The 26,226-nt window shown below is 47.4% G+C and overlaps 1 protein-coding gene across 19 annotated transcripts in view; it reads left to right on the top strand.

Moving 5' to 3' along the window:
- The window catches only part of MSI2 (musashi RNA binding protein 2), a 431,033-nt gene that overhangs the window by 250,052 nt on the left and 154,755 nt on the right, over positions 1 to 26,226 (top strand). For all 19 annotated transcript variants that reach the window (XR_013535850.1, XR_013535849.1, XM_035303297.3 and 16 more), the window contains one exon: positions 24,740 to 24,788. Coding sequence is in view for 17 of the 19 variants with exons in the window: in XM_035303297.3 (XP_035159188.1) it covers positions 24,740 to 24,788 (49 nt within the window). In the remaining 2 variants the exon portion in view is untranslated. The remainder of the gene's footprint in view (positions 1 to 24,739; positions 24,789 to 26,226) is intronic.

Genomic DNA, 26,226 nt, shown 5'->3' with positions numbered 1-26,226 from the left:
GTCAATGGTGGAAATGGAGTCGGAGAAGGTGTGTAGGTCATTGTTAGGATGTGCCGGGGCTGGAGGTCCCAGAATATCCAGGTGATGGGAAACCCACAGCAGAGAAGTGAGGCTGATGCTCTGGGGACAGGCCTAGCAGGAGAGCACAGAGAGATGATGGCTTTTCTCACCACCTTCTTGCATAGAGGAGAGAGCTCAGATGGAGAGGGTGGGGGCCATGGACCAGGCCGGGTGGATGACGCCCTGGAGGTTTATGTGGTGGGAGAAGAAGAGGGAGCCAGGGAGAGCTACAGAGAAGGGGGCAGAACACCTGGAGCATAGAAACCCCTGGAGAAGAATAGGCATAATGGAAGGTTGGGAGTTCAGGTATATTCTTACGTTTTCCTAGCTAATAAAAAGGGGTGAGTTGCCTGGCACAGTGGCTCACGCCTGTAATCTCAGTACTTTGGGAGACCAGGGCAGGTGGATCACCTGAGGTCGGGAGTTTGAGACCAGCCTGACCAACATGGGGAAACCCCGTCTCTACTAAAAATACAAAATTAGCCAGGCATGTTGGCACATGCCTGTAATCCCAGCTACTCAGGAGCCTGAGGCAGGAGAATCGCTTGAACCCCAGAGGCGGAGGTTGTGGTGAGCTGAGATCACACCATTGCACTCCAACCTGGGCAACAGAGTGAGACTCCATCTCAAAAAAAAAAAAAAAAAAAAAAAGCATGGGGCCTTCCAGACTTAACTGAAAAAATTAACAAGGAAAATGCTCATGCCCTAACATATTCAGGTATTCCTTGCTTTTAAAAAGAATGCCTCACCAAAGTTGCTTAAGCAGAAATGTGTACAACTTGGTAGGCTATGTACTCTTTTGCCAGGAGAGTGAAAACCTAGAGAGAATGAGATTTCAGGTTAAAGCTACGCCAGTGGTTATTTGCTATGGCTAAGCGGCATCCTGGTTTGGGGGTTGCATACATATTCAAGTTAGTAAGTAAGTTGGGGACAAGGTGAATAGCGTGTGTGAAATAAAAGCAGTTTCTCTGAAATTCTGTGGCTGTAGCTTCCTTTCTTTGGAACCAAAGAGAAACTTTAATGAGTTTTCCTTTGCAGGTAAAGCCCAGTTTTATTCTGTGGCTGAGACTTCTCTAAATAAAGCAGCCTTCCTTCTACCTCCACTGCACAGGCTCTCCCTTCCTGATGGCCCCCTCCAGACTCTCTTTAAAATAGACTTTCATGCATGAGGGAGCATCATAATGTAATACTCGTCTTATCTCCACACTTACCCAGCAGGCATTTACAAAAGGACGGTGGGCAAGCCTTAGAAATCTCCGTGGCAAGCGGAGGTGGGATGTTTTCTTTAGAAATGTCCTCACCTGGGTCTGTCCAGGGCAGGACCCTGACGGGCCAATTAGCCACGATCAGAGCTTCCCTGCTCTGGCTCTTTTTCTCTGAAAGGCCTGGGCTATCTTCCTTTACATTTTCAAGGTCCTCCGCTTGTCTCCCTCATGATAAACAGCGCGAGGCGGAGTGTCTAAAGGACTCGGGGAAAACCTGCGGGGTTATTATGGCTCATTTGGTAGATGAGAGGGATCTGTAATTTTCTGCGGGGTATTTGTATGCACGGAGATGTGATAAAGATGGCTTGTAGCCTCTTTCATTTTCCAGATGTCTCATGAGTGGATAAACATCGCGTCTTTCTCTGGCTGTGGGTCTGCTCTATCTGGTGTGCTCCTGATGCCACATTCCCTGGGAGCATTCACAGTCATCTCCCCATCCCGGAGAACAGCCATTTTGTCTTGGCAGGTCTTCTTCCCCGGCCTTCGGAGCGGGTGGAGAAAAGGCTGCTGTTGGAGGAGGCCGTGGGAGTGGAGGGGCTCTGCCTCATCTTCCAGAACCGTTTGAACATCTGGATGTGTTTAGCCTGTTTGATTCGAGTTGAGCAAATCTGGAGCTTGCTTTTCTGTGCCTGTTGAAGGGCAAACCTTCCTGTGTCTTCCTCCATGTACAGATTGTGGGGACAGCCAGGGTGAGACAGGGCGTCTTGGGAGGGGAAGGACTGAAATCTCATGAAGACAGATTTCTGACAGCTAAGAAATGCCTGGAAATGGCGTGTATGTTGGGGTCAGGGAGGCTCTGTAGGGCGATTTTCAAGCCAGCACAGGCCCAGCCCAACCAGACTCACAGTTCTCCCGGCTGCTTGGTAAACGCATGTTAAAGATGCTAATTTTGCTGTATATTGATATGGTGAATGTTTTCCTAGCATTGAATCCATAATGTATTTGGTATGAAGCTATAAAAAATCCTTTCTGATTTCCCTCTCTTTATTTTACCTCCAAGATTTTTTAAATGAAGAATTTGTCTTTCTCAATCTCTCTCTCTCTGTGTGTGTGTGTGTGTGTGTGTGTGTGTGTGTGTCAATCTCTTCCTGTTGGTTTTTGTCTCTGTGTGTGTGTGTGTATGTGCGTGCGTGCGCATGCGTGTGTGTCCCTCCCCGACCCCCAACAAGGACTAAGAAGCATTGAGAACTGGGCTTTTTCCTACAGATGCAGAATGCCCTCTTCAAAGTGGGAGTCTGTGTACTTCTTCCAAAGATCCTGCTCTGAGCAGTTTCAAAGTGTTCACTGTGAACTCATATTCAGACTCTAGCATTTTCTTCTGAATATCCTCACTGGTGATAAATCTTTGGCCTTTGAAAGTGGATGTGATTTTTGGAAACCATTGCCAGTCTTGGTTCCAAATGACTTGTGGCCAAGATTGATTATGCTGTTTTTGGACCAAAATGCAGTAGGGCTATAAAATAATGACTAGTTGTTTTGCATGACTTGGGAACTGACTAGAAGGGAATTCCCCACCCCCTCCCCCCAAAGTCTCAAGAAAATATTTCAAGTCTTAGTAAATAAAGACAGGGCCTTCCTTGGTGACTTCTTTGAAGGGGATGATGACCATATGGTGTCCACTCCAGTGTATTCGTCTATCAAACAAAAAGACAGAGGTTGTAGTTTTTTCTTCTTTTAAATTTGTGGGGACAGGTCTTGCTGGGTTGCCCAAACTGGTCTCAAACTCCTGGCCTCAAGCAGTCCTCCCACCTCAGCCTCCCAAAGACCTGGGATGATAGGTGTGAGCCACCGAGCCTGGCTTGCTGCATTTTCTTTTTAATCCTTGCTGTGCATTAGATGTGGGACCAAGCCTGCTGATGCTAGATAAAAGGCCAGGGTCGCTTATGAGTTGGTGTTTAGTGAAGACCTAATTCAGAGCACAGCAGCAGCAGGCATTGCCCTTTTAAAACTCCTGCTGCAGGTCAGCCACAGCTGGGAGCATGGGGTCAGGACAGAGGAAAGCTGCCCTGAGTAGGGCTGCATCACCCATTCCTTCGCCTGTGGCCAGCTATTGACTGGCAGCTCTGGGCGGGCCATTCTGCATTGATCTGAGACCCCCACGTTGATGCCACACTCCACAACCACACCATCCGTTCCTATGCTGCCCCCACCCAGCACAGACTTCCCAGACCTCCAGCTCCCACCATGCACAGAGTTTGAAGCGTCTACACTGACAGCCCTTTCTTTTCCTTCCCTGCCCACAGGAAAATCAACCCAATTTATTTTACTTTATTTTATTTGAGATGGAGTCTCCCTCTGTCACCCAGGCTGGAGTGCAGTGGTGTGATCTTGGTTCACTGCAACCTCTGCCTCCCGGGTTCTAGCTGTTCCCTGCCTCAGCCTCCCCAGTACCTGGGATTACAGGCGCCAGCCACCATGCCTGGCTAATTTTTGTATTTTTAGTAGATACAGGGTTTCACCATCTTGGCCAGGCTGGTCTTGAACTCCTGACCTCGTGACCCACCTGCCTCAGCCTCCCAAAATGATGGACAGGCATGAGCCAATGTGCCCAGCCAATCAACCCATTTTCTGCAGGAATGCTAATAAAGTGAAGACTGAAACGACAGGAACCTTAAATCCCATTTTAAACTGTTAAATACAAGATCCATTTGAAGGCTAAAGTTTGGGGTACTACAAAGAGCTTGAAAGGTTTGATGCTGACTGGAAAGAAGTCTGGAAGTGTTTCTTTAAGGGAGCAAAGAAAAGCCCCACCACAGGACATAAAACCTCTCTTTGGAAGGCCTCCTTCAAAGCCTGTGGTTGCCCCCAGAAAATGATGTTTTGGTTGAGATGCCCCCAGATGTGTGGGATTGGCAAGACATGAGAAACAGAGGGCAGCTCCCAGCTGTGCACTGAGTGGAGCACACAGATATGCGCAGGAGTCAGGCAGGCCTGGCTGAGGGGAAACGGGACCCGGGAGATGTAAGGTACCTGCTGGTGGCTGACAGTGGGCTGTGCAGGGAGGCTTGCACCTGGCTGGACAAAGTGCTGAACGAGTGTGTTCTTGTAGATGCACCCGTGGTCAGAGGCCACAAGGCTGTTCTGGGACCCATTCATTAGAATAGAGTCCTCAAGTTCTAAAGTACAGTGTCATCCTCGATGAAAAATGGTTTCTGTGGTCCAGGTGGAGGACACCCGGGTCAGATTGAGTCACTGCAGAATTCCTCAGCGATCCTCTGGCAGCCCTGCCTCCGTCTTCCCAGTCTGAGAGATGGGGCAAAGTGCTGCTTCTCAAGGGCATTGAGGATTAATGAGCTGACATTTGAAAACTGCTTGGGAGACGAATTGGAAGTGCTAAGTATTACTATTTCATGTGGAAGTCTGAAAATAACTGCGCCGAAGTGTTCTGATAAATAACTAAATTGAGCTAGTGAGGGGGAAATTTCAGCCGTCTAGAGAGTGTTTCTCTTAAATATTTTTCTCTCAAGTGGAAAGCAGTGAGGGGGAGAGAGAGTGAGGGAGAATTTATCCAGGGAGAATTTCTGTGCATTATGCCGCCCACAAATGGAAGAATATTGAGTCCGCCTCACCAGTCTGGGGGCATCCTGGTTGCCTGCTTTTTTTTATTTTTATTTTTTGAGTTTCACTCTTGTCGCCCAGGCTAGAATGCAGTGGTGTGATCTCAGCTCACTGCAACCTCTGCCTCCTGGGTTCAAGCGATTCTCCTGCCTCAGCCTCCCTAGTAGCTGGGATTACAGGCATGTGCCACCACACCCAGCTAATTTTTGTATTTTTAGTAGATACAGGGTTTCACCCTGTTGGCCAGGCTTGTCTCAAACTCCTGACCTCAGGTGATCTGCCCACTTCGGCCTCCCGAAGTGCGGGGATTACAGGCGTGAGCCACCATGCCTGACCAGTTGCTTGCTTTTTGCTCCTTCTTTAACTCCAAACCCAAGGTATTGCCAAGCAAATGCAATCCCCACAACATTAACTCATTTGTCCCTACCACGTGGCACCTTCACAAGGCCTTTTCTGCTTTTTCAAAACTTCCCTATTCTCCTTTAAGATCAGTGTCATTCCTGAAGATTTTTGGCCAAATGGCCATTTCTGCATTCCTTCTGTTGTAGCACCTAATTGTGTCACAGTCAGCCACTGCGTTTGTCCATTGGTTTAAATGTCTGTTTCAGCTTGCCTCTTCACCTGGGACATAGGAGGCAGAAAGGGTGCCTTTTCCACGTGTGCAGGGCCTGCCACGTATTTGTTGTCAGTTTGTTCTTAATTGGGCTGTTTGTCACACCACTGTTCTGCCCCATGAGGCATCCCCATCTTCTCCTTCCTCTGTTTGGTCCCATAGGACTTTCAGCCTTTTGAGTGGCTGGGTTTTCTTCAGGCCTCTTTTGGGGCTGGTATGGGTGGCCCTAGGAGGGGAGGGTACCTGGGCCCCTGGGACCATCTTTGATGAAGTGGGATGTTGTGAATAGGAGACTCATTCCCAGAGAGCCCTCTTGTTTCTCCCAACCCTGATATTTTATAACAAGATGCTCATAAGCCCTTGGTTCCACTGGCGTGAGGTCCTAAATAATGCTGCACTCCTCTGCTGCTCCTCTTGGGGTTTGGTTTGGTTTTGTTTTTGAGACGGAGTTTCCCTCTTGTTGCCCAGGCTGGAGTGCAACGGCACGATCTTGGCTCACTGCAACCTCCACCTCCGGGGTTCAAGCGATTCTCCTGCCTCAGCCTCCCGAGTAGTTGGGATTACAGGTGTGTGCCACCACACCTGGCTAATTTTTGTGTTACTAGTAGAAACGGGGTTTCACCATGTTAGTCAGGCTGGTCTCACATTCCTGACCTCAGGTGATCCACCTGCCTTGATCTTCCAAAGTGTTAGGATTATAGGCATGGGCCACTGCACCTGGCCTCCTCTAAGTTTTAAAAGCCATGCAAGTTCTAAAGGCTGCTGGAGCTGGCTGAGGCAGGTGCACTCATCTGGAAACACCTTTGAATAAATAGGTTTTTGGCGCATTTTTGTGTTTCTTTGGCTTTAGTCCATGGCACATAAACTGGGGTTAGGAGCAGGCATTTAAATTCCCAGGGCTGGCTTTGAACGTCCTGCCCCTGCCTCTCTGCAGGAGCACCTCTCGGAGGTGGGAAGGAGCTGTGCCTGCCATGTAGCCAGCAAACAGATGCTTCTGTCCTTGGAGTCCCCGCTTTGTTTGGTGATCAGAAACTCCAGGGATGTCGATCAGCCTTGACCCTTTGGAGGAGGTCACCACCACATCCAGGCAGGGACAGAGCCATTTGTGCTTTTCCACTGATTCCTGTTCTACACCAGAGTGGGTCAGCCAGCATGGCGCACCGAGTCCCCACAGCGGGGTCCCAGGTGCCGCCTGAAGGATGGAGACATGGGCCCTTCCCTCAGGGAATGGAAGCTCTGGAAGGAACATGCAGACATCATAGTGGAACAAAGGAAGGCACATTAATAAACTCAAAATGTGAAGCCAGTGTAATAAAAGGGGGAGTGGTGAGCCACCCACTTAAATATATTGAGCAGTCTCTCCCTCTACTTCCCACCAGCCACCCCACGCTCACCCGGGGACAGAGCAAAGGTTCATTAAGCTGGAATACTCATCTTTCCTTCCTGCATGCTTTGAGACCAGGGCTCGTCGGCTTTCCAGGCCATCTGGGCTAAGTCCTGCTGACTCAGATCGCCTCTCGTTTGCTCCTGGAGTGGGCTCTTGCCCTAGGGAGGCAGGTTTCTCTCGTTTGTGCAGACGCTATTTCCTGGGGTTTCCAGCTCTGCCTCTGGCCTGCTGTGTAACCGTGGACAGCAGAGGATTAAGCCCCTGACCCCTTGGCCTCAGTTGGCACTGTTAGATGTCCTCCCAGTCCAATTGGCCGCAGGGTGTTGGTTTCAGCAAAGACTGAGTGTGGTCTCTCTGACATGACTTTGTCGCCTCCAGTTTCTTTCTGAAAAGCCAGAACCTCACCTTCAGGATGGAGGCCCAGCCGTTCCATAGCTCACACAGGCCCGGCCCGCACAGACACTGGGCTTCCTGTGGTTTCCCTGCCCTGCTTCCGTGGCTTACATTCTGCTCCAGACACACACCTGCTGCCCCAGCACCAGGCCCCTGGTGCCTTTTTGCCTAGAAACCTCCTCCTGCCAGTTCCACGATGAACTGTAACCCCCAGCTAAGTTAGTGTCATTTTTACCCTGAGTTTTCAGAGCCCTTAAGTGTGTGAATGAATAAAAACTGGGCCTTGACGGAGTGCCTGTATGTAAGTGCACAGCTTAGAGCACTGGTCGCGTATCTCAAGGACAGGAATCAAGGACTGTACTGACCACAAGGACAGGAATCAAGTCTTCCTCATTTAAAAAGTCTTTGTGCCTAATATGGTACATATGCGTTTATTGATTTTTTTTTTTCAAAAGAGTAAACGAATTCTAAATGTAGCACCACTGCCCCGACAAACTTTTTCTTTTTCTTGAGTTGGAGTCTCGCTCTGTCGCCCAGGCTGGAGTGCAGTGGCACAATCTCAGTTCATTGAAACCTCCCTCAGGTTTAAGCAATTCTCCTGCCTCAGCCTCCCGAGTGGCTGGGATTACATGCCTGGCTAATTTTTTGTATTTTTAGTAGAGACGGGGGTTCACCATGTTGGTCAGGCTGGTCTCGAACTCCTGACTATGTGATCCACCTGCCTCGGCCTCCCAAAGTGCTGAGATTACAGGTGTGAGCCACCACGCCCAGCCCAAACTTCTTTTTAAGTTTAAGGGCTGCCCATTTGCTGAACAGAAGGAGCTCATTCAGCCCAGTTGTAGGGCATTAACCGGGCTTAGGATAATAGCTCTGAAGCTATTGTCACCTGTTGCCATCTGGCCAGAGCAGCCTCCTCAGGTAAGGGCTGAATCTCTTTTCTATATACGATGGCATAAGGGAGTCTTCACTGGAATAGGGGTTGGCCTCAGTGAGTTAATTTCCTCATTGAACAGAGCTTAGAGGCCACAGAATCCTAGTTAAAACTTGGTTGTAAATCACAGAAACCATCTCATGCTAGCACAAGCCTGTCTGTGTCTGTTGCCTGGTTTTCCATGCTTCTGCAGCCTTGTAGCAGGACATGGCCACCCCGAATGCGGGCAGCATGGGTGGGACAGATAGATGTTAGGGTAAGTGGCCAGTGCGTTGTATCCTTGGTACTGCTTGCTCAGATTAGTGGAAAGCCAGCCTTTCTACTGAGGTTAATTTCACTTAGCATCAACATCTTAGCTGTAGAAAGAGGGAGGGCCTCAGGCATGAACAATACTAGATCTTTCTTCTGACCAGCTTGCTGAGGCTGTAATAATAATGGATGGCAGCTGTTTAGTTCTTCATATGTACCAGAATATTGCACATGAATTAGCTGCTCCTTTTTTTTTTTTTTTTTTTGAGACAGAGTCTTGCTCTGTCACCTAGGAGTGATGTGGCATGATCTCAGCTCACTGCAGCCTCCGCCCCCGGGTTCAAACGATTCTCCTGCCTCAGGCTCCTGAGTAGCTGGGATTATAGGCAACTGCCACCAGGCCCAGCTAATTTTTGCATTTTTAGTAGATATGGGATTTCACTATGTTGGCCAGATTGGTCTCGAACTCCTGACCTCAGGCGATCCACCTGCCTCAGCCTCCCAAAGTGCTGGGATTACAGGTGTGAGCCACCTCACCTGGCTAAATTAGCTTCTCTTAATGCTCATAACAGCACTCTGAGATAGGTACCAACTTGAAGTGAAGTAACAGAGGCACAGAAAGGTTGAGTAACCTGCCCAAGATCACACAGCTGATAAATACTAGAGCCAGAATCCAAGCCCAAGGAGTCTGGCTCTAGAGTTTCTGGCCTCTCCCACGAGTCCGTACTGGTGAGCTGGGAGCTGGGCTCAGGTGCTCTAGCAGGCACTGCTTGTGGACACGTGGATCATTGGCAGAAGAACTGCAATGCCTTTTCTAAATCCAGAATTCCAGTGTCACCAAGCAGATGGGATTCTGCAAAAGACAGGACTATATGCCCCTGACCACATCTGCCATTTGATTTGAAGTTGGCGGTGGTTGGGTGGAGGGCTTTGTTACTGCAGCCTCATCCCCTGGACTCTCACACCTCTGGTCAGCTCCTTGTGTGGTGATGAGGGCAGTTTCTTGAGTGCCACACAGTTACTGAGATCTGCGGAGGCAGCTTGACCTCGGAAATTTCTATTGTTCTTAGAAAATCCCTAGTCCTGGAGCTAAAGAAGGAAAAACTGCAGAGCTGAGTGGTTGAGGAGCAGTTTAATTAAAAACAACAAAAAAAGAAATGTAAACGAATTAGGCAGAAATCTTCATGGGGTGTCCTTACTGGCAGAGGAGGACCCCGAGAGGAGATTAAGGTTTCCTTCTATTTAAGTTCCATTGTAATTGAACCCTTAGGCTTGAGAGGGTAAGGATTCCTCACACAGTCTGATTCCAACAAGCATTTGTCTTTGTTAATTTATATAGCGAAGTGTAGGAAGTCTACAGGAACAGGACGTTGGTCCCCATGCTGTTTTGAGGGGAGCTTGAGAGTAACAGCGCCTGACGGTTTTCCAGCAGCGAAGAGATTTTTTTTCTGCTTCAGAAAGCAAAATATTGTATGAGTTGTGCAACATGTAGAAATGATTTGAAGAATTAGGGTGCAGCAAACAGTACAGTTTTCAGCAAAGAACTGAAGACTTCATCAAGTGATAAAGTTGGCAAGTGGAAGGAAGGCAGGGGTGGACCAGTGAGACACAGCACAGGTGTGCTGTGGGGCCTGTCATTCTTGTTTAATTTTCTTTTTCCCTGGCCCCAGTTTGAATTGCCAAAATATGTTAGATTGCAGTGCATTATTTCATTTGCCTGCTTTGTAATTCCTCTTTACCTCAAACAGATGAAAACATGGCACTAAAGCAAATTGACAGCTCTTGAAATGAGAAAGATCTTTATCCTTCAGAGTGTTGATGTAGAAATAAATGAAAGAAAAACATGCTTGTTGGGTCTTGAAGCTGCTTAAATTGATACTTTTTTTTTTTTTTTTTTTTTAAGGGAAGATGTGGGTTTTTCCCTCTCCCTTCTTTTTTTCCCCCTTAGGGTGTTGTGTGGCTCAGGGATTAAGTAGGAGGGTGGGTTATTCTGTCCATACTCATTTGCAAAGATCTGAGTCATGATTTGGGCATAAGGAGTAGACCAGAAATTTCCAACCTCAGGGTCAAGAGAAGGAACGCAGAGTCCTCAAGTTGACTTCCTTACCTCAAAAAATCTATCAGGCACCGTGGGTATCCCACCACAAACCACAGGTGGGCCAACTAAACCGTCAGGTGTGCTTGCTTCACACAGAGTACCCAACGCACCCTGCCCCAGTCATTTCACGCTGCCAAAAAGCCCCAGCTGACGATCACGGTGAATATTGATGGATGATATCCCATACTTCAAAAGTAAATGCAGTTTGTTTAGTATATGAAATATTCTAAAATATTTAAGATCTATGTTTCAAAACTTAAATGAAAAACAGTCCTAGTGTCATAAAATAGAAAAATTAGAAACCACTGGATTTGATGCTCTTTTTTATCTGACTTTTTTTTTGTTTGTTTGTTTGTTTTGAGGCAGAGTCTTGCTCTGCCACCCAGGCTGGAGCCAGTGGGACTATCTCGGCTCACTGCAACCTCCACCTCCTGGGTTCAAGCAATTCTCCTGCCTCAACCTCCCAAGTAGCTGGGATTACAGGCATCTGCCATCATGACCAGCTAATTTTTGTATTTTTTAGTAGAGATGGGGTTTCCTCATGTTGGCCAGGCTGGTTTCAAACTCCTGACCTCAGGTGATCCACCCACCTTGACCTCCCAAAGTGCTGGGATTACAGGCATGAGCCACTGAACCTTAGCTGGTTTCATTTTCTTTATCCTGCAAAATCTTTCTGAAACTCAATAATAAGCACTTATGGGACACTTATTTTTGTATTAATCCCTCTAGTGGGCATTAGGCAGGGTATGCAGAGCTGTATATGAAATTTCCTGAGGAGTAGGGAGAGGGAAATTATGGGCAGTGTGGACCATCAACTCACGTATTCATGTGACAAAGTAAGATTTCAGAGTTATGTATGTCAGCACCAAATACAAGAAACAGGTAAGGAATGGATCTTTCTGCTGTATGCCTACTTTATTTATGCCTACTTTACCCAAATCAACAGAAAGGAGGGCATAATTGTTTGTATTATAAACAGATCTGCCATGGGGTTTCTTGAAATAATGAGCCCCCTTGTGGTTTCTTTTTATTATTATTATACATTTTTATTTAAAAATAGTGTAGGACTCACAAGAAGTTGTAAAAATAAGATGAAGAGCTCTTGTGAACCCTTTACCCAGCTTCCCACAATGATAATATCTCCCATAACCACGGTACTTTGTTAAAGCCGGGAAGCCAGTGTTGGCACCTTATCAGTTTTTATGTGTATTTGTGTGTAGTTATTTAAAATGTTACTACATGTAGATTCGAGTAACCATCACTACAATCAGGATATGTAACAGATCCGTTCCATCATCGCCAAGAAACTCCTGTGTTTCTCCTTAGTAGTCACACGCTGCCCCCACTCCTAACTCCTGGCAGCCACTGATGTGTTCCTCGTCACGGTAATTTTTTCATTTTGAGAATGTCATAGAAACAGAGTCATACAGCATGTAATACAGCCTTGATATTGACTTTTTCTCTTCGTATGATTTCCTTTGTGATCCCCCGATCAGTTGCGTACTGGTTGTGTAGTGTACCAGTTGTGTAACAGTTGTATTCCATTGTAGGAATGTAATTGAATGGTTTGTCCATTCCCCTGGTGTTTTTAAAAGATGGATTATTTGCATACGACTCACTGCAGCACAGTACATCAGGCCAGGTACACTTATGACGTTAAACCCCACTCATCCATACTGATTTCATGAATTTGCAGTGATCGATACAAAGTGTTATCCAATTATGCAGTCCCCATCCAACAGATATTTGTTGAGCATCTGTTCGTGCTGGGGCTGGGATGCATTCTGGTAATAGCATAGGGCAGTCATTTGCTTTCCTGCATGTTGTATCAGTAGTTTCTACTTCTCAAGGTTAATAGTGATCATGTGTTCCTTTTACACACAAGGAAGCTGAGCTGCCTTGGAAAGCCACCCCCAAGATCATGTGTAAGTGGAAATGGTGGAGTGGGATTTGAACCCAGGACGTGTGATGGCATCTCAGCTTTCTTTTATTCTACCACCTGTGGTTTCGACTGCAGCCGCTGAATTGCTTACAGCCAGTTTGCTCCTCTAGAAAATGAGTGGACTGGACTCAAATCTTTTTATCGTCTCTGCCTTGAAGAGTTTATGATCCTCTCTGAACAAGAAGTCACGTGGCCAAGCAACTGCCTCTCTCAGCCTGTTGCTGCACTTAAACTTTGTTCTCAGCAGCATTTTCTTAGCCATTATTTGAAGACAGTTTGGGAATTCAAAATTATCAAATTAGAATTCCTCTAAAAGCGGTCTGTAGTTCAGACCTTCCTTCATTTTGCTAATTTTCGACAGGGTCTTTGGGTTGGGACTAGGAATGGGAAACCCAGGGGAACCTAGGGATGACGTTAGGGACCCAAAGGGACTGGGGAGATTGGCTGTCAGGCAGCTGGAAGGGGACGGAGCAGGAACTTCCTTGGATGTCAGCAAAGCCCTGTGAAGAAACTCTGGAGCTGAGTGGTGCTGGGTGCGCTGACTCGGGTGCCTGATGCTATGCAGTTCGCAGAATTCTGCCGTGTGCGAGAATTGCTGGGGATCAGAGGAGGCTGCTATTTCAGGCATCTAAGTGTTGCTGCTGAATTCAGTCCTGAGCAGCTCGTTCGAGAGGGCAGGGTGGAGATGCTCCAAGCTTTTGAAGCTCCAGGAAGGGTTCAAAGGAGCCTTGGAGAAGGGATTCCTATACTGGGTGGGAAGTGGAGAGGTGACCTTTGGGTCATTGTGATTCTGAGACAAATGGAGCTTCCTCTCTCCCTCAGTTACCAACATTCACTCCAAGATCTGACTGAGTCCATCAGAATCAAAGACAGGTGCCTTCAAAGGGCTGCTGGAGAGAGAGGGGCCTGGGGCTTGGGAAACGTGCAGCTATCCCATGACCTCTGGCTTATCCCCTTCTTCCTCCCCTGTTGTGGCCAAGAAAAGCGGTGGGGCTCCAGAACCCAATAGACCAGAGTCTCCCTCCTATCAGAGTGGCAGAAAGAGAGATGGTGGGGGATGGGGTGGCACAGGGGTGTCAGAGAGCCCAGAGGTCATTCTGAACACACATTTTTTTCATCTGTGCTCTGCAGCCAACTCTGGGTGTTGGGCAGACAAAATAGCTTTAATAAATATTAGTGTAATGAATAAATGTGTCACCTTGGCTGAGCTCTCCCTTTCCGTCATTCTTCTTTCTCAATTGCCAGTCTTAAAGAGAGCAGGGTGGAAGATGTCTGAAGCCCTGTCCTGGAAGTTCTTGCACTTAGGAGATCCCTGCCCTGGGGGCCTGGCCTTTCTGAAGTGTAGACAAGCCCTTCATCCCATCAAGCCATGTTATTTACTCTCCCTGTTTTCCAGACAGAAAGAAGGTGCAGATGGCCCACGGGATTATAACTGGGATGGGAACCTAGATTTTCCAAGCCTATAAAACTCCTTTCGCCTCTCCTCCTCCCCTCCCCAGGCGTATGGCTGCAGCTACGCTTGTCACCATCCGAGATTGCATTGGCCACAGGAGATGTGGATGATTTTTCCATTTGTCCTGATGTTTATTTCATGCCCATCAATATCAGCCCGTATTAGGACAGATGAGGTGGTTATTTACAGGCTGTGCATTTTCACACTTGGTAATTATAAACCCTTCCCCTGTTCGGTCAGAGTCATGGAGATCCATTTTGGCAATTAGCAGTTTAGTATTTGTTTAATGGGAATGTGAGAGAGTGTTCCGGCACATCAGTGCTCCCCTAATGATTTGCCGCTCTCCTCTGGAGCTGGCAGGCTTGGGCCTTTTTCACGGTAGGTGAGGCCTGATGGGGAGAGGCTGGAGAAGGGAGCATTCAGCAGCCTGCCTGCTGCTCCCCTCCCCCAGCACACTAGCATGCATGCATGCACACACTCACAACCAGTGCTAACACGGGCCCTGGATTTCCAGAGCACAGCAGCCGGCACTTGAAGGAGCCTCATACGAGAGGCCGTTAGGCCAGATGCCATTTCCATGTGACAGCTGTCAAGCCTGCCAGATCCAACTGCTGCTCCTCCAACAGCTCTCTCTCTCAGTGTCTCTCTCCCCTTCCCTCATCGCCTCCTCTCTGTGCCCCGTCTCAGAGATCCCCAGGGAGAGCCCACTGCCCCGCCCTCCAGGGTGGTGCCCAGGCCCATGGCTTTGCAAGTTCAGCTAGAACGGAGCTCCCACCTAGTCCTACCTCTCACCGGCAGACTCTGCCTTCCCTGGCTTAGTGTTGAGATAGGGCCTTCTGGGACTGCTCCCCCAAAAGGCACACTGGTTCTGTTAGTGGCCTTCCCTTGGCGTGACCCATTTGCAATAAGAAAACCCACAGCACTGGGTGTGGCTCCATGCTTAACTGCATGAAGCATGTCTGAGTGTGTGCATGGTCTCCCCCACGCCCGGGGCTCAGCGAGGGGATTGCCAAGATGGGGCAGTGAATTGGGTCAGTGTCTGTGTTGTAGGCACTCACCAGCCACCACATGAGCCTTCCTCACAACTCCAGGAAGCAAGACACACTGATCATCGTTAGCGTCACTGCACACAACGGATTCGAGTGGCTGACCCCAACTGCTTTCCAAGGCCCTCTGGCCTTTCCAGCTCTGCTAGTGGCTTGCTCCATGACTCTGGAGGAGCCCAGTGATCTTGAGGTTTTGGAATTCACTCATCTAAAAGCAAGAGACTCAACATCCTCCTCATTCCTTTTCCTTTCCAATCATTCCCCTTCTCCTGAGCCTACTGGGGCAATGCACGTCCGTTTCCGTGAGGTTACCTAATCACCTCTCTTCACTTTTTGGTAGGGTTTTAAAGCAGTGTTTGTTCATCCAGCAGACAGAGGCACTACACAAAGCTCTTAGGGATTCAAAAAACAACACAAGTAAGGGAAGACCTAGGGACCCATCTGATTTTAACTCCTGGCTCCACCATTTCTACCTGTGTGGTCCTAGGCAAGTCACTTACTGTCAGTTACTGTCAGTGAACCACAGTTTCCTCACCTATAAAATGGGTGTATGACACCACGTGTCCTGGCACATGCCTGTAATCCCAAGCTACTCAGGAGGCTGAGTTGGGAGGATCGCTGGAGCCTAGGAGTTTGAGACCAGCTTGGGCAACAAATCGAGACCCCATCCCTACCAAAAAAAATAATTTTTAAATTTTAAAAAGAGGAAAAAAAATGGGTGCATGAAATGGGTAGGATAATATCTACCTCAAAGCTATTACAGTAATTAAATGAGCTTTGTAAATTGCCTATTACGCTCCAGTAAGTGGTAGTTATTATAACAATCATTATTCCAGGAGGATAGACATTTTGTAACTTAGAGTCTGATAGAGACTTGTGGAATTAGAATCTCTGAGCAAGAGGCTTTGCCATAGGTGGAGAAAATGTCTGCATCTCCAGGACCGAGTTGTCCGAAGACCCCACATCCTTCATTTCCCATGGGCAGGTGTCCCTTTGTTGAATTCATAACTGCTATCTGATAAACCTTGTGCGGTTTGTTTTTTTTTTTTTTTGTAAGCTTAACGGGAAAATAGAATGATCCCACAAGAATAAAAGAAGTAAATGTAGGAAAAATTAAAGGCTGATCAAATTCTGGCCATTGTAAGGTGTGGGAGCCTTCTATGAAGGGTTCAGGAAATGTTTTCAATGCCCCTGAGCTGTAGACCCCAAAAATGGTTAAAATGATAAATTTTATGTTATTTTTTTGCCACAATGAAAAAAAATTGGTAGTTCAGGAGAAATTTTTTTTAAACAAAGTATTGCCCTGTTGCCCAGGCTGGAGTGCAGTAGCAAGGTCTCAGCTCACTGCTACCTCTGCCTCCTGGATTTAAGCAATTCTCCCACCTCAGCCTCCAGAGTAGCCGGGATTACAGGCATGCACCACCATGCCCTGCTAATTTTTTTTTTTTTTTTTTTTTTGGTAATTTTAGTAGAGATGGAGTTTCACCGTGTTAGCCTGGCTGGTCTCGAACTCCTGACCTCAAGTGGTCTGCCTGCCTCAGCCTCCCAAAATGCTGGAATTACAGGCATGAGCCACTGCACCCAGCCCTAGTTTAGGAGAAATTATGCAGCTTTTTGTCTTGTTAGACAGTGAAGACTTGGGTTCAAATGAAAATAAAGAGGCTTTCAGATGGATACAGACTAGCATTTTTTGACATTTGGAATGAAGGGAGAATGTGCCTGGCAGCAGCAGCTGGGATAGAAACTCTGAGCATGCCCCCATCACTGCAATCTTCCAGGGGTAAACACTCGGGGATGGAAAGGCTGAGTAGCTCCCAGGCCTGTAGCAAGGGGAGGACAAGAACCTGAGCTGGGCAGGAAGGCAGCGCTGGCAGGCTGAGACTTGGACTCGGAAGTTCAGTATCTGAGCCCCAGGCCTGGCCCCTGCCAGCTCTAGGGCAAACCAGTAGGAAAACTGAGTCTCAGAGAATTTGTAATAATCCCTTCCCGTGGGGTTATTGTGACCACCAAAGTACTAATGATACCTGTGAAAATATTGGCAGTGGTGGGAAGAAAGCAGTGTTTTCTTAAAGCCCTCTGTTCATTGTTGGCCCTTCCAAGCTACTTCTAGTATAGAACTTTGGCTTTCTTGTACTAAGACCGAGTCAAGCCTAAGGAGAGCCCTGAGAAAGTAGGATGAGGCAAGGAGTGCCTGCTCCTGACTTCCGGCACGGGATGAACATCTAATCTTTAGGGAGCCGAAGGCCCATTAATTCTCATTTACTAAGGGCCTGTCTACACACACGTATGCTGTGTTAAGGCTCAACTCTGCTCTATTTAGCCATTTAGCATGGTGGGTCTCAGCCTTGGCTGCACCCTGGATCACTCGGAAGCTTTAAAAAATCCTTCTTCAGGCTGCCTGCTCCAGAGTCCTGATTTATAAGTTGGGGTGTGGTCTTGGTGACGAGTCATGGCTGAAAACCACTGATGTAGATTTCAATATGAACCAAGGGGATTTTCTAGCCTGCTCCTTCTTCTCTATTCTTCCTCTTTGTACAATAGTTAAAGATAGACCAACCCTTCGCAAGGCCAGAACATACAGAAAAGTCCTGTTTCAGTAAACTACACATTATTCCTGGGCTTTTTGGAAGGAACCGATTTGGGTTTTGCCCAAGCCGGCAGGGAGAGAGGTGGAGACAGTGCCTTCCCATGTTCTGCGTGACCCTCGGCCCAGACGGTACCAGGCACCTGTGGCCCGGGCAGTGCTGCCACCTCAGCCGAGTCTCACTCTTGCGGCTTTGGCGCCTTGAGTTTACAGAGCATAATAAGGCCTGTTAAGCCTGACGCACTATAGTATGATGGTATTGCATTTGAGGGTGTTTATTTAGACTAACACTTGGAGCGTTTGCGTGGGAGCAGGAAGAGAAATTCAAGGACATTTGTTCTGGGGGAGTTTGGAGAGCTGGGTTTCTTCTCTTTTCTTTCCCCTCCCTTCTTGCATTTGACCAGATAATTTAAGGATCATTTGAAGTGCCGTTTCCTGCTTTGTTCTTGATATGTGTGGTGTGTGGGTGTGTGTATTTATATCCCAAGAGGAGTAGGACATTTCTCAGGGCGTGCATCGGCCACAGCGAAGCTCTGGAGCAGCCTCACAGCACAGAGACTTTGCAAAAGCTCAGTGGTCAAGTTGATGCTCCCAGAGGTTGTCCCAGCGGACCCCGGAGTCCATGTTAGCATTCCAGCAGAGAGTCTTTATTCATGGATCTTAGGGACCATCTCATACAGTTTCCTCCTTTCACAGAAGAAAAATTGAGGATAGGAGAGGGAGGTGACTGGTCCTCAGTGAGAACCTGGTGGGGCTGGGATTAGAACCCGGACTCCCTCCATGCTTGGTGCAGCACTCCCCACCTCACCCAGCTGCCTCCCAGCACCTGCTGAGTTACATACCAGCAACTCTTTTTCCTTTAGCTGTTTCCTGGATCTGTGTCTTCAGATCAGTTCAGTTTCACTCACCTACTATGTACTTGGGAGCCAGAACTGTAAAACCTTAGGCAGAAGAGGCAGTGGACCATGTGACATTCTGCAGGGTCCTACCCTTTAGCCAGCTAACTGAACAGTAGCATTTTCGAGCATTTCTGACCTCCCTCTCTCCATGCAACTTTGCATTGTGTCTTTTTTTTTAAGATGGAATCTCACTCTGTCACCCAGCCTGGAGTACAATGGCGTGATCTCAGCTCACTGCAACCTCCACCTCCTGAGTTCAAGCAATTATCCTGCCTTAGCATCCCAAGTAGCTGGGATTACAGGCGTACACCACCATGCCCAGCTAATTTTTTATATTTTTAGTAGAGATGGGGTTTCATCATGTTGGCCAGGCTGGTCTCAAACTCCTGACCTCAAGTGACCCACCCACCTCGACCTCCCAGCGTGTTGGGATTACAGGTGTGAGCCACCATACCTGGCCTGCATTGTGTCTTTAAAGGTTTCCTGTTCAGCTAATACATGAGCTGGGCTGGCCCAAGTCTAACCTCTGGATGTGGTCAGCACCATCTGGCTACTTCTGAAATCACCCAGCAAGAATGCCTGGCTCACAAGAAATCTTTTGACTCATTAGAAAGAGGGTTCACTCATTCATTAAATGAGTTAGGATTAGAGAGGCATCACCCACTGACTTGAGTGGTAATTATTGCTGGTTTTCGTGGTGCTCATTTAGTGAGGGACACGTTGCCAGTTTCTCTTGGCACTTCTAGGATCTCTGTCTCCAACCTTGCTGATGGGGTGAGATTTAGAAGAGGTCCCTCCATACCTTAATGCCTGGTTCCATGTAGAATGTTCCATGAAGAGTGTGCTCCATTTGGAATGTGGAACCTGATCATTTAATACTCTGCCACATTTCGCCTTTCCCTTCCTCTGCGCCTTTTCTTTCCTTTGCTTATTTTCTAGTATTTTAGACTATCTTCTGATTGTAAGCTTTTTTTGTTGTTTTGGGGATTTTCTTTAGAATGAGGACCATGCATGAGTTAGCTGTGACCACAAGAATGCTGTGTAACCATAAAACTTCAGGGACAGACACTAACTGTTGATTTCATGGGTTTGGAGTACACTTGGAGTGGTTCTGCTGATCTTGGCTGGCCTCACTTGCATGCTTTGAGGGTGACTGGCTGTCCACCCATCTAGGCTGGCCTCAGCACAGTGGAATTGGCCCTGCTCCATGTGCCACCCATCCTGCATCAGGCTAGCCTGGGCATGCCCTTGTCATGGTGATGGCAGAGGTGCAAGAGAGAACAAGCAGGAACATGCAAATCCTCTTAAGGCTAAACCCAAAACAGGTGTACTGTGTCATCCCCCCACCCCCCTGCATTTTATTAGCCCTCACAAATTAAGCCCAGATTCAAGGGATAGAAGTAGACTCCACCTCTTTGGGGGAGAAGGACTGCAAACTTACAGAGGACAAGGTGCAAGACCATTCATGTCATCAGTCTACCGTAGACCTGTGTGAGTCGTCTTTTATTTGTACTTAGGCTGACGTTTTGCAAATAGTGAATGCTTCATACATGTGTGTTGCATAAAAGTAAATAGAGTTACCATTTGCTAAGTTTTCTGTTCAGGATTGGATTAGCTGCATGTTCTAGACATGAGTTTCTGTCAATAAGAGTGTTAGAAGGAACGTTTATGTCATCCTAGTAGAATCTGGATTTTTCTTGCATTGGGTGCAGGATAGGTTGGCAGCCACTAAGAAGTCCCTCTTCTTTTCATCTTTTCTATCATGGGCTCTACCACCATCATTTTTAGGATTTTATAATATAAACATCTGAGAGAAGGGGAAAAAAGAGAGGGAGAACTTGCCACACCGAAGTGGATCAGTTGCTCCTGGATGAGAAATTTTGTTTCATGTATTGACCACTGAGTATATGCTAAAGAGGAAGAAGCACCCTCTGCCCAGTGGTTTTAACCTTTGCTCTTACTTCTTATCCCTTAGAGTAGCTCATGAAAACTAAGGTCTCTGGGCCAGCAGCTGCATCAGCATCACCTGGGAGCTTGTTAGAAATGCAAATACTACTGAATACTGAATCAGTCACTTTGGCTGTGGGGCCCCAAGAGATCTGTGACTTAACAGTTCCTCTGATAATGATTCTGATGTGAATGATGTTTGAGAATCTCTGCCCCAACTCCAGCAGCCATAGACACTAACAGATGAGGTCCCTTTTGTTGATTGTCGCACAATTCTGAGGATATTACAGTGTCGTCTGAACTGTACAGTAGTCAAAGGATGTTCAGTACCTTCAAATGTCAGGACAAAGACAGAGGCATCCCATTCCCTACCAGCTCACCTCAATGTTACTTTCCTTTGCCTATTTGTTTTCGAGACAGGATCTGACTCTGTAGCCCAGGCTGGAGTGCAGTGGCACAGTCCTTGGTTCATTACAGCCTCTACCTCCCAGGTGCAAGCGATGTTTCCATCTCAGTCTCTTAAAATGCTGGATTACTAGGCATGAGCCACCACATCTGGCTGATTTTGCTTTTTCATTCACAAAGATACACCACTAAAGATGTCAGGGCTGTGTCTCAGACCTGTCCCAAGTTATTACGAGGCACAGCTCAAGGCTAGAATAAGCTTCTTTTCCCAAAACAGACCAGGCGTGTGCCAGATGGGACAAATCATGCCAAGGTTCAAACACCTCCTGTCCTCCTCTCTCCATCAGGGGAGCCACTAGGCCTGCATGTGCCCATTTTGGGTACAAAGAACTCTGTAAGGTGGGTGAGCGCATTGTCAACATGAAGTGTAAGCACCGGTGGTCATCACAAGGATGAGAGTGGTGTCCCTAAAGCGGGTGTTTCATAAGGGGTTAGGAAAAGTCCTGTTCCCAGCTTTCCCTAAGCTTTTGGGTTTTCCTAGCATCTTGAATGAGGCCTGGCCTGTGGCCTGTGTGTTTGTGTTGATGAGTCTTCATAGCTCCCTGATCTACGTGCGCGCGCGCGCGCACGCGTGAGAGAGAGAGAGAGAGAGAGAGAGAGAGGGAGAGAGAGAGAGAGAAAGACAGAGACCAAGAGAGTTATCAGTGTGCTAGCTCCAGGGTTGAATGCCAGTTACCTTAACTGTGCCCCTTATTTTCCCTTGACTCACACAAGCCGCTTCTGTTTGATTCACATAGAACCGTGAGAAACAGTCTCGTATGTGAGGCTGTGTTTTTCATTCTATTCAGTCTTTGTATATTCAAATTCTTCTAGTTTCAGCTCTTGCTGTTCTGCCAGATTTCCATCGCATTGATGGCTTCTCTGAATTAATAAGTGTTTTGCAATTGCTGAAAAGTTTTCTACCCCCAAGCACTGGGACTTATCCATATTGATTTTTTTTCCTTTCTCTTTCCTCTCTAGCTCCTTCTTAGATGTTGTATTTTGTAAAGTGTTAATAGAATTTTTCTTTCGCCCTGACACTTTATCTATTCAGGAGGTCTTTGCGAGCCCCATTGTATGGCTGGACTACAGAGGAAGGAGCTCTATTCTTTATGACAATGGCTGCCCTAAAAACATATACAGATCCTCCCCCACGCTCCCCAGGGTGGAGTGAATGTGGAGAGGGCAGTATTAGAAAACGTCCAAACTTAGGAAGGAAAAGGGGAGCCAATTATGCACTGTTGAAAGGAGGTTTTGAAAATACATTAAAAAAAATCCAAAACATTTATTTCCTAAGGGAATCTGAGTCCCAGTACCAAAACATGGCCAGCACAGAAGGGCAGCAGCTTTCCTTGCTGTTAGGCGTGTTCAGTTCAAAATAAGGATTTGGCAAACATCTTAGAAAATATGGAGATGGGTGGGAAACAGATGTCACATTTACCTGCGTGATACCGGCAGGCCTCACCCGCCACCCACCTGCCCCCCAGGCATTTGAATTCCTATGGAGTCCCAGGTCTGAGTCTGAGATACCTTATGCCCGAGTGTGACTGCTCTGTGTACAGACACACCAGTTGATCTGGTGGTTTTGCGTGTGTGGTGCATGGGAGGCTGTTGTGTGTGTGGCCCCAGCAGGTATGGGGTGGGGGGCTCGTAAAGCCCACCCAAAAGGTGTTTGTCCTGCCTGGGATGGGGATGGGGACAGAGTGGGAGGGTCTGGTGAAGGAGACCCTGTTTAAGGGATCTCCAAACTAGCATTCCCCACTCCCACCACCCTGGTGCCTGGGAGAGAGAGGGCAGCTCCCTGCTGGAGGAGCCACCATGCCAGGCCATTTTCCTCCAGTAACTAACTTCAGAAATGGGGAGCAGAAGGGGAGGGCCCCAGGAGCCTGTTTGTTCAGGCCCGGTTGCTTAGCAACAAAAGGGGGCCCTGACTTGAGAAGAGATTTTTAAGCCAGGCCAGTCCCTTTGAGGTTTCTGACCGGCCTGCCTACCTCCGTCTTCCATTCTTACCTTGACTTTGCTCTTTCCCCTATTATATTTGATCGCATCTAGAAAAATACATTTGATTTGTCTGCAGGCACCATTTTAAACCTCGGTTTATTGCTTTGCTCGGTGTCTTCCCCTTCATTGGAGATTGTCGTTTGGGAGGAGTGAGGCATGAATAGCCCACGATTCCTTTTCTCAAAGGGATTAGCGCCGGCCCCCCAAGCTCGTTTGTGAGCCTTTGAGTGCACATCAACGGCGCTCCGTCCTCAGATACAGGCACACACTGAAATTTCTCCGAGGACGGGGCCCCCTGCTAACAGTTTGACCCACCCACAGCCACATGGGTTGGGTTGTATTTTTACCCCCAACCTTGAGCACAAAGTGAATGAAGAGAGTAGGCTGCACACTGGTCAGACCAGGTGCTCTACCCCTGGCGAGTCACTGAAGGCTGAGGACAAACACCTGTCCTGAAGATGTGTACTTTGTGGGATAAAGGAGTGGGTCATACATACTCATAAAAGGAGTACATTCCAGAGTGGAATCTGGTTCATTAAGTGTGAGTTCCTTGAACTCTATGTGGGAGTTAGTGTGGACCCTGAAATCTTATTGCCAGAAATATCCAGAAGGGTTGCAGGATGTGTGGGAGGGGTCCGGAAGGGATCACAAAGAGAGACAGAGGATGCCTTTGGTATTTTCTTATGTTCTCCTCTTTGATGTTTTTATAAATGTCCTAGCATCAATGCATTCGTTTGCTAGTACTGCCATAATAAAATAGCGCAGATCGGAGGGCCCAAACAACAGAAATGTATATTCTCACATTCTGGAGGCTAGAAGTTCAAGGTCAAGGTGAAGCGGGGGTTGCTTTCTCTGAGGCCTCTCTCCTGGGCTTGCAGATGTCCATCTCCTCCGGGTGTTGGCACGTGGTCTTCCCTGTTTGTGTCCCAGTCTCTTCTGATAAGGACACCAATCATATTGGATTAGGGCACACCCTAATGATTACATTGTGACTTAATTACTTCTTTGAAGACTCTCTCCAAATACAGTCACATTTTGAGGTACTGGGGGTTAGGACTTCAACCATGAATTTTGGGAGGCACAGTTGAGCACATTGAAATCAAGATGTTCAAGTTTCACAGTTTATCACTAAAAACAATTCATATCTCCATTAGACAGGCAATAATTAAGTAAGCCATGGCTTCTTACACTGGGAAATATCATGCATTGGTCAAGATAGTATACATGATGTACGAACCTGGGAATCGTTTGCCGTATTGTAATGTTACAGGTGAAAACATGGAAAAATTCCATATACGATATGATTTAAATTATATTGAAATAGGCATAGTTTTTTCTTTCTTAAAACAAAACCTCTAGGCCAGGAGCAGTGGTTCATACCTATAATCCCAGCGCTTTGGGATATGGTGGCAGGAGGATCACTTGACCCCAGGAGTTCGAGACCAGCCTGAGCAACATAGTGGGATCCTGTCTCTATGAAAAAAAGGAAAAAGAAAAAAAAATTAGCTGGGCATGGTGGTGCACACCTGTAGTCCCAGCTACTCGGGAGGTGGGAAGATTGCTTGAGCTCAGGAGATGGAGGCTACAGTGAGCTATGATGGTGCCACTGCACTCCAGCCTGGATGACGAAGTGAGATCCTGTCTCAAAAAAAATAAAAAGCAAACACTAAAGAGAACTATATAAGATGTTAACTGTAGTTGTGTAGGAAAGACCAGTGATTTTTTTTCCACTTTTTTACGTTTTCAAATATTTTTTGATAAGCAACTATTACTTCTGTAATGGAAACTTCCCCTCACCCACATATGCATATAAATGTTTTGTGTACTTTCTTAAAAGTCCTAAAGCAGCCTTTATTCTTTGTTTCGCAGGTGGAAGATGCAATGCTGATGTTTGATAAAACCACCAACAGGCACAGAGGTAAGATTATCCCAGTGTAAGAGGGTTGCCTTCACCCTCTCCTGGCGTCTCTCCCTCTGTCATCCCAGTCCCACTGACAAAAGCTACAATGATGAGTCTAGAGTCAAGCAGGTACAGGTGACCATCCATTGAAGATCTTTATTCTCGGAGGGTCCTGGTAGCTCAAAGACTTCCAGTACTGGGTAGTTGCAAACCCATTTCCTGTTGGCTTGCAAAGCAGCCACCCCTAACACATTCAAGATACACCTCTCTAATCCTGGCTTTCGTGGTCCCTTGCTCATCTCCGCAGATCGAGTGGAAATTCTTCACAGCAGTTACTCAGTTGAGTTATCAATTTGCATTGAAGGAAATTCTTTAGGAGCAGACTGTCAATCTAAAGAGCCAAAAAATGAAGCTAAAACATTGTTGTAGGTTCGTTGGGTGTGCAGTGACTACAGCCTTGGGAATGCCCTGTGGGGCCTCTGGGGTGTGTAGAGGGCAGCTGCACTTACTTGTATTTTCCCTTGTGCTGCTTCTGTTCTATTCACTTTACAAAAAAATGGGTCTTAAACTGGAGTCTAGGAACCTCTGAAATGACATGTTGCATGTTTGTAGTTTTCTTGGGTGAAGATCCCTAGCTTTGGACAAATTCTCAAAGGGGTCTCTGGTCCTGCCCTTAGCCTCTTCCTTCCCCGAAAAAAAAAAAAAAACCACATTAAATTTATTGCTTTAAACAGAAAAATGGGAGGAATCTAGAAAAGTCCTCCCCGGAGGTAGCAGAGTCAAAGGAGGTGATGACTTAGTGTTCTGTTCTCCGGAAGCTCAGGTTTCTGGGGTTCCTATTAACAGGGTGTTAATGAGCAGAGCTTCCTAATGGGGTGGCAGGAAATAGTGTGTGCTGGTGCCCTCGAGGGAGGGAGGGAGGAAGGGAGGAAGGCAGGAAGGCAGGGAGCCTGCGAGTGCGCAGTGTTTCCTTGCCACTTGGATTGCATTTAGATGTTTCCCGTGTTGTTTACATTCCTGCTGTCACCTATGATCAGAAGCAGTTACCCAGCGCTGACTGTATGTCTTTCCTTGGAGAAGGCAGAGTGAGTGAAAGGGAAGAAGGAGTGGAGTGGGAATCGTCACTGGTGGGGCTGGGAGAAGGAGGGGGATGTCCTGAGTGCGTCTGGTAATCTGGCTTCTAATGCATCTCTCTACAGCATCCTCAGAATGGGAGAGCTGAGCACTGGGTGGACAACAGTGATGTCCATTGGTGTTTATGAGAGAAGAGATGGGCAGCCGTGGAGGGTGGGGAGCAGGGGAGAAGTAGGGAGAGAAAGGAGGAGCATGAAGGTGTGGAACGATCGATCGGCTTTGTCCACTGCATTGCTGGGGAGTCAGAGCCTAGGGAGTGAGAGGAAGGTGGTGCTAAGGGTAGGCAATTCAGGATTATCCTCCATCATCGTCCACATTGCAT

This window comes from Callithrix jacchus, chromosome 5 (assembly GCF_049354715.1).
Source record: "Callithrix jacchus isolate 240 chromosome 5, calJac240_pri, whole genome shotgun sequence".
Lineage (NCBI taxonomy): Eukaryota > Metazoa > Chordata > Mammalia > Primates > Cebidae > Callithrix > Callithrix jacchus.
Note: the sequence above shows the minus strand (reverse complement) of the source record. Positions and strands in the feature narration are given on the sequence as shown.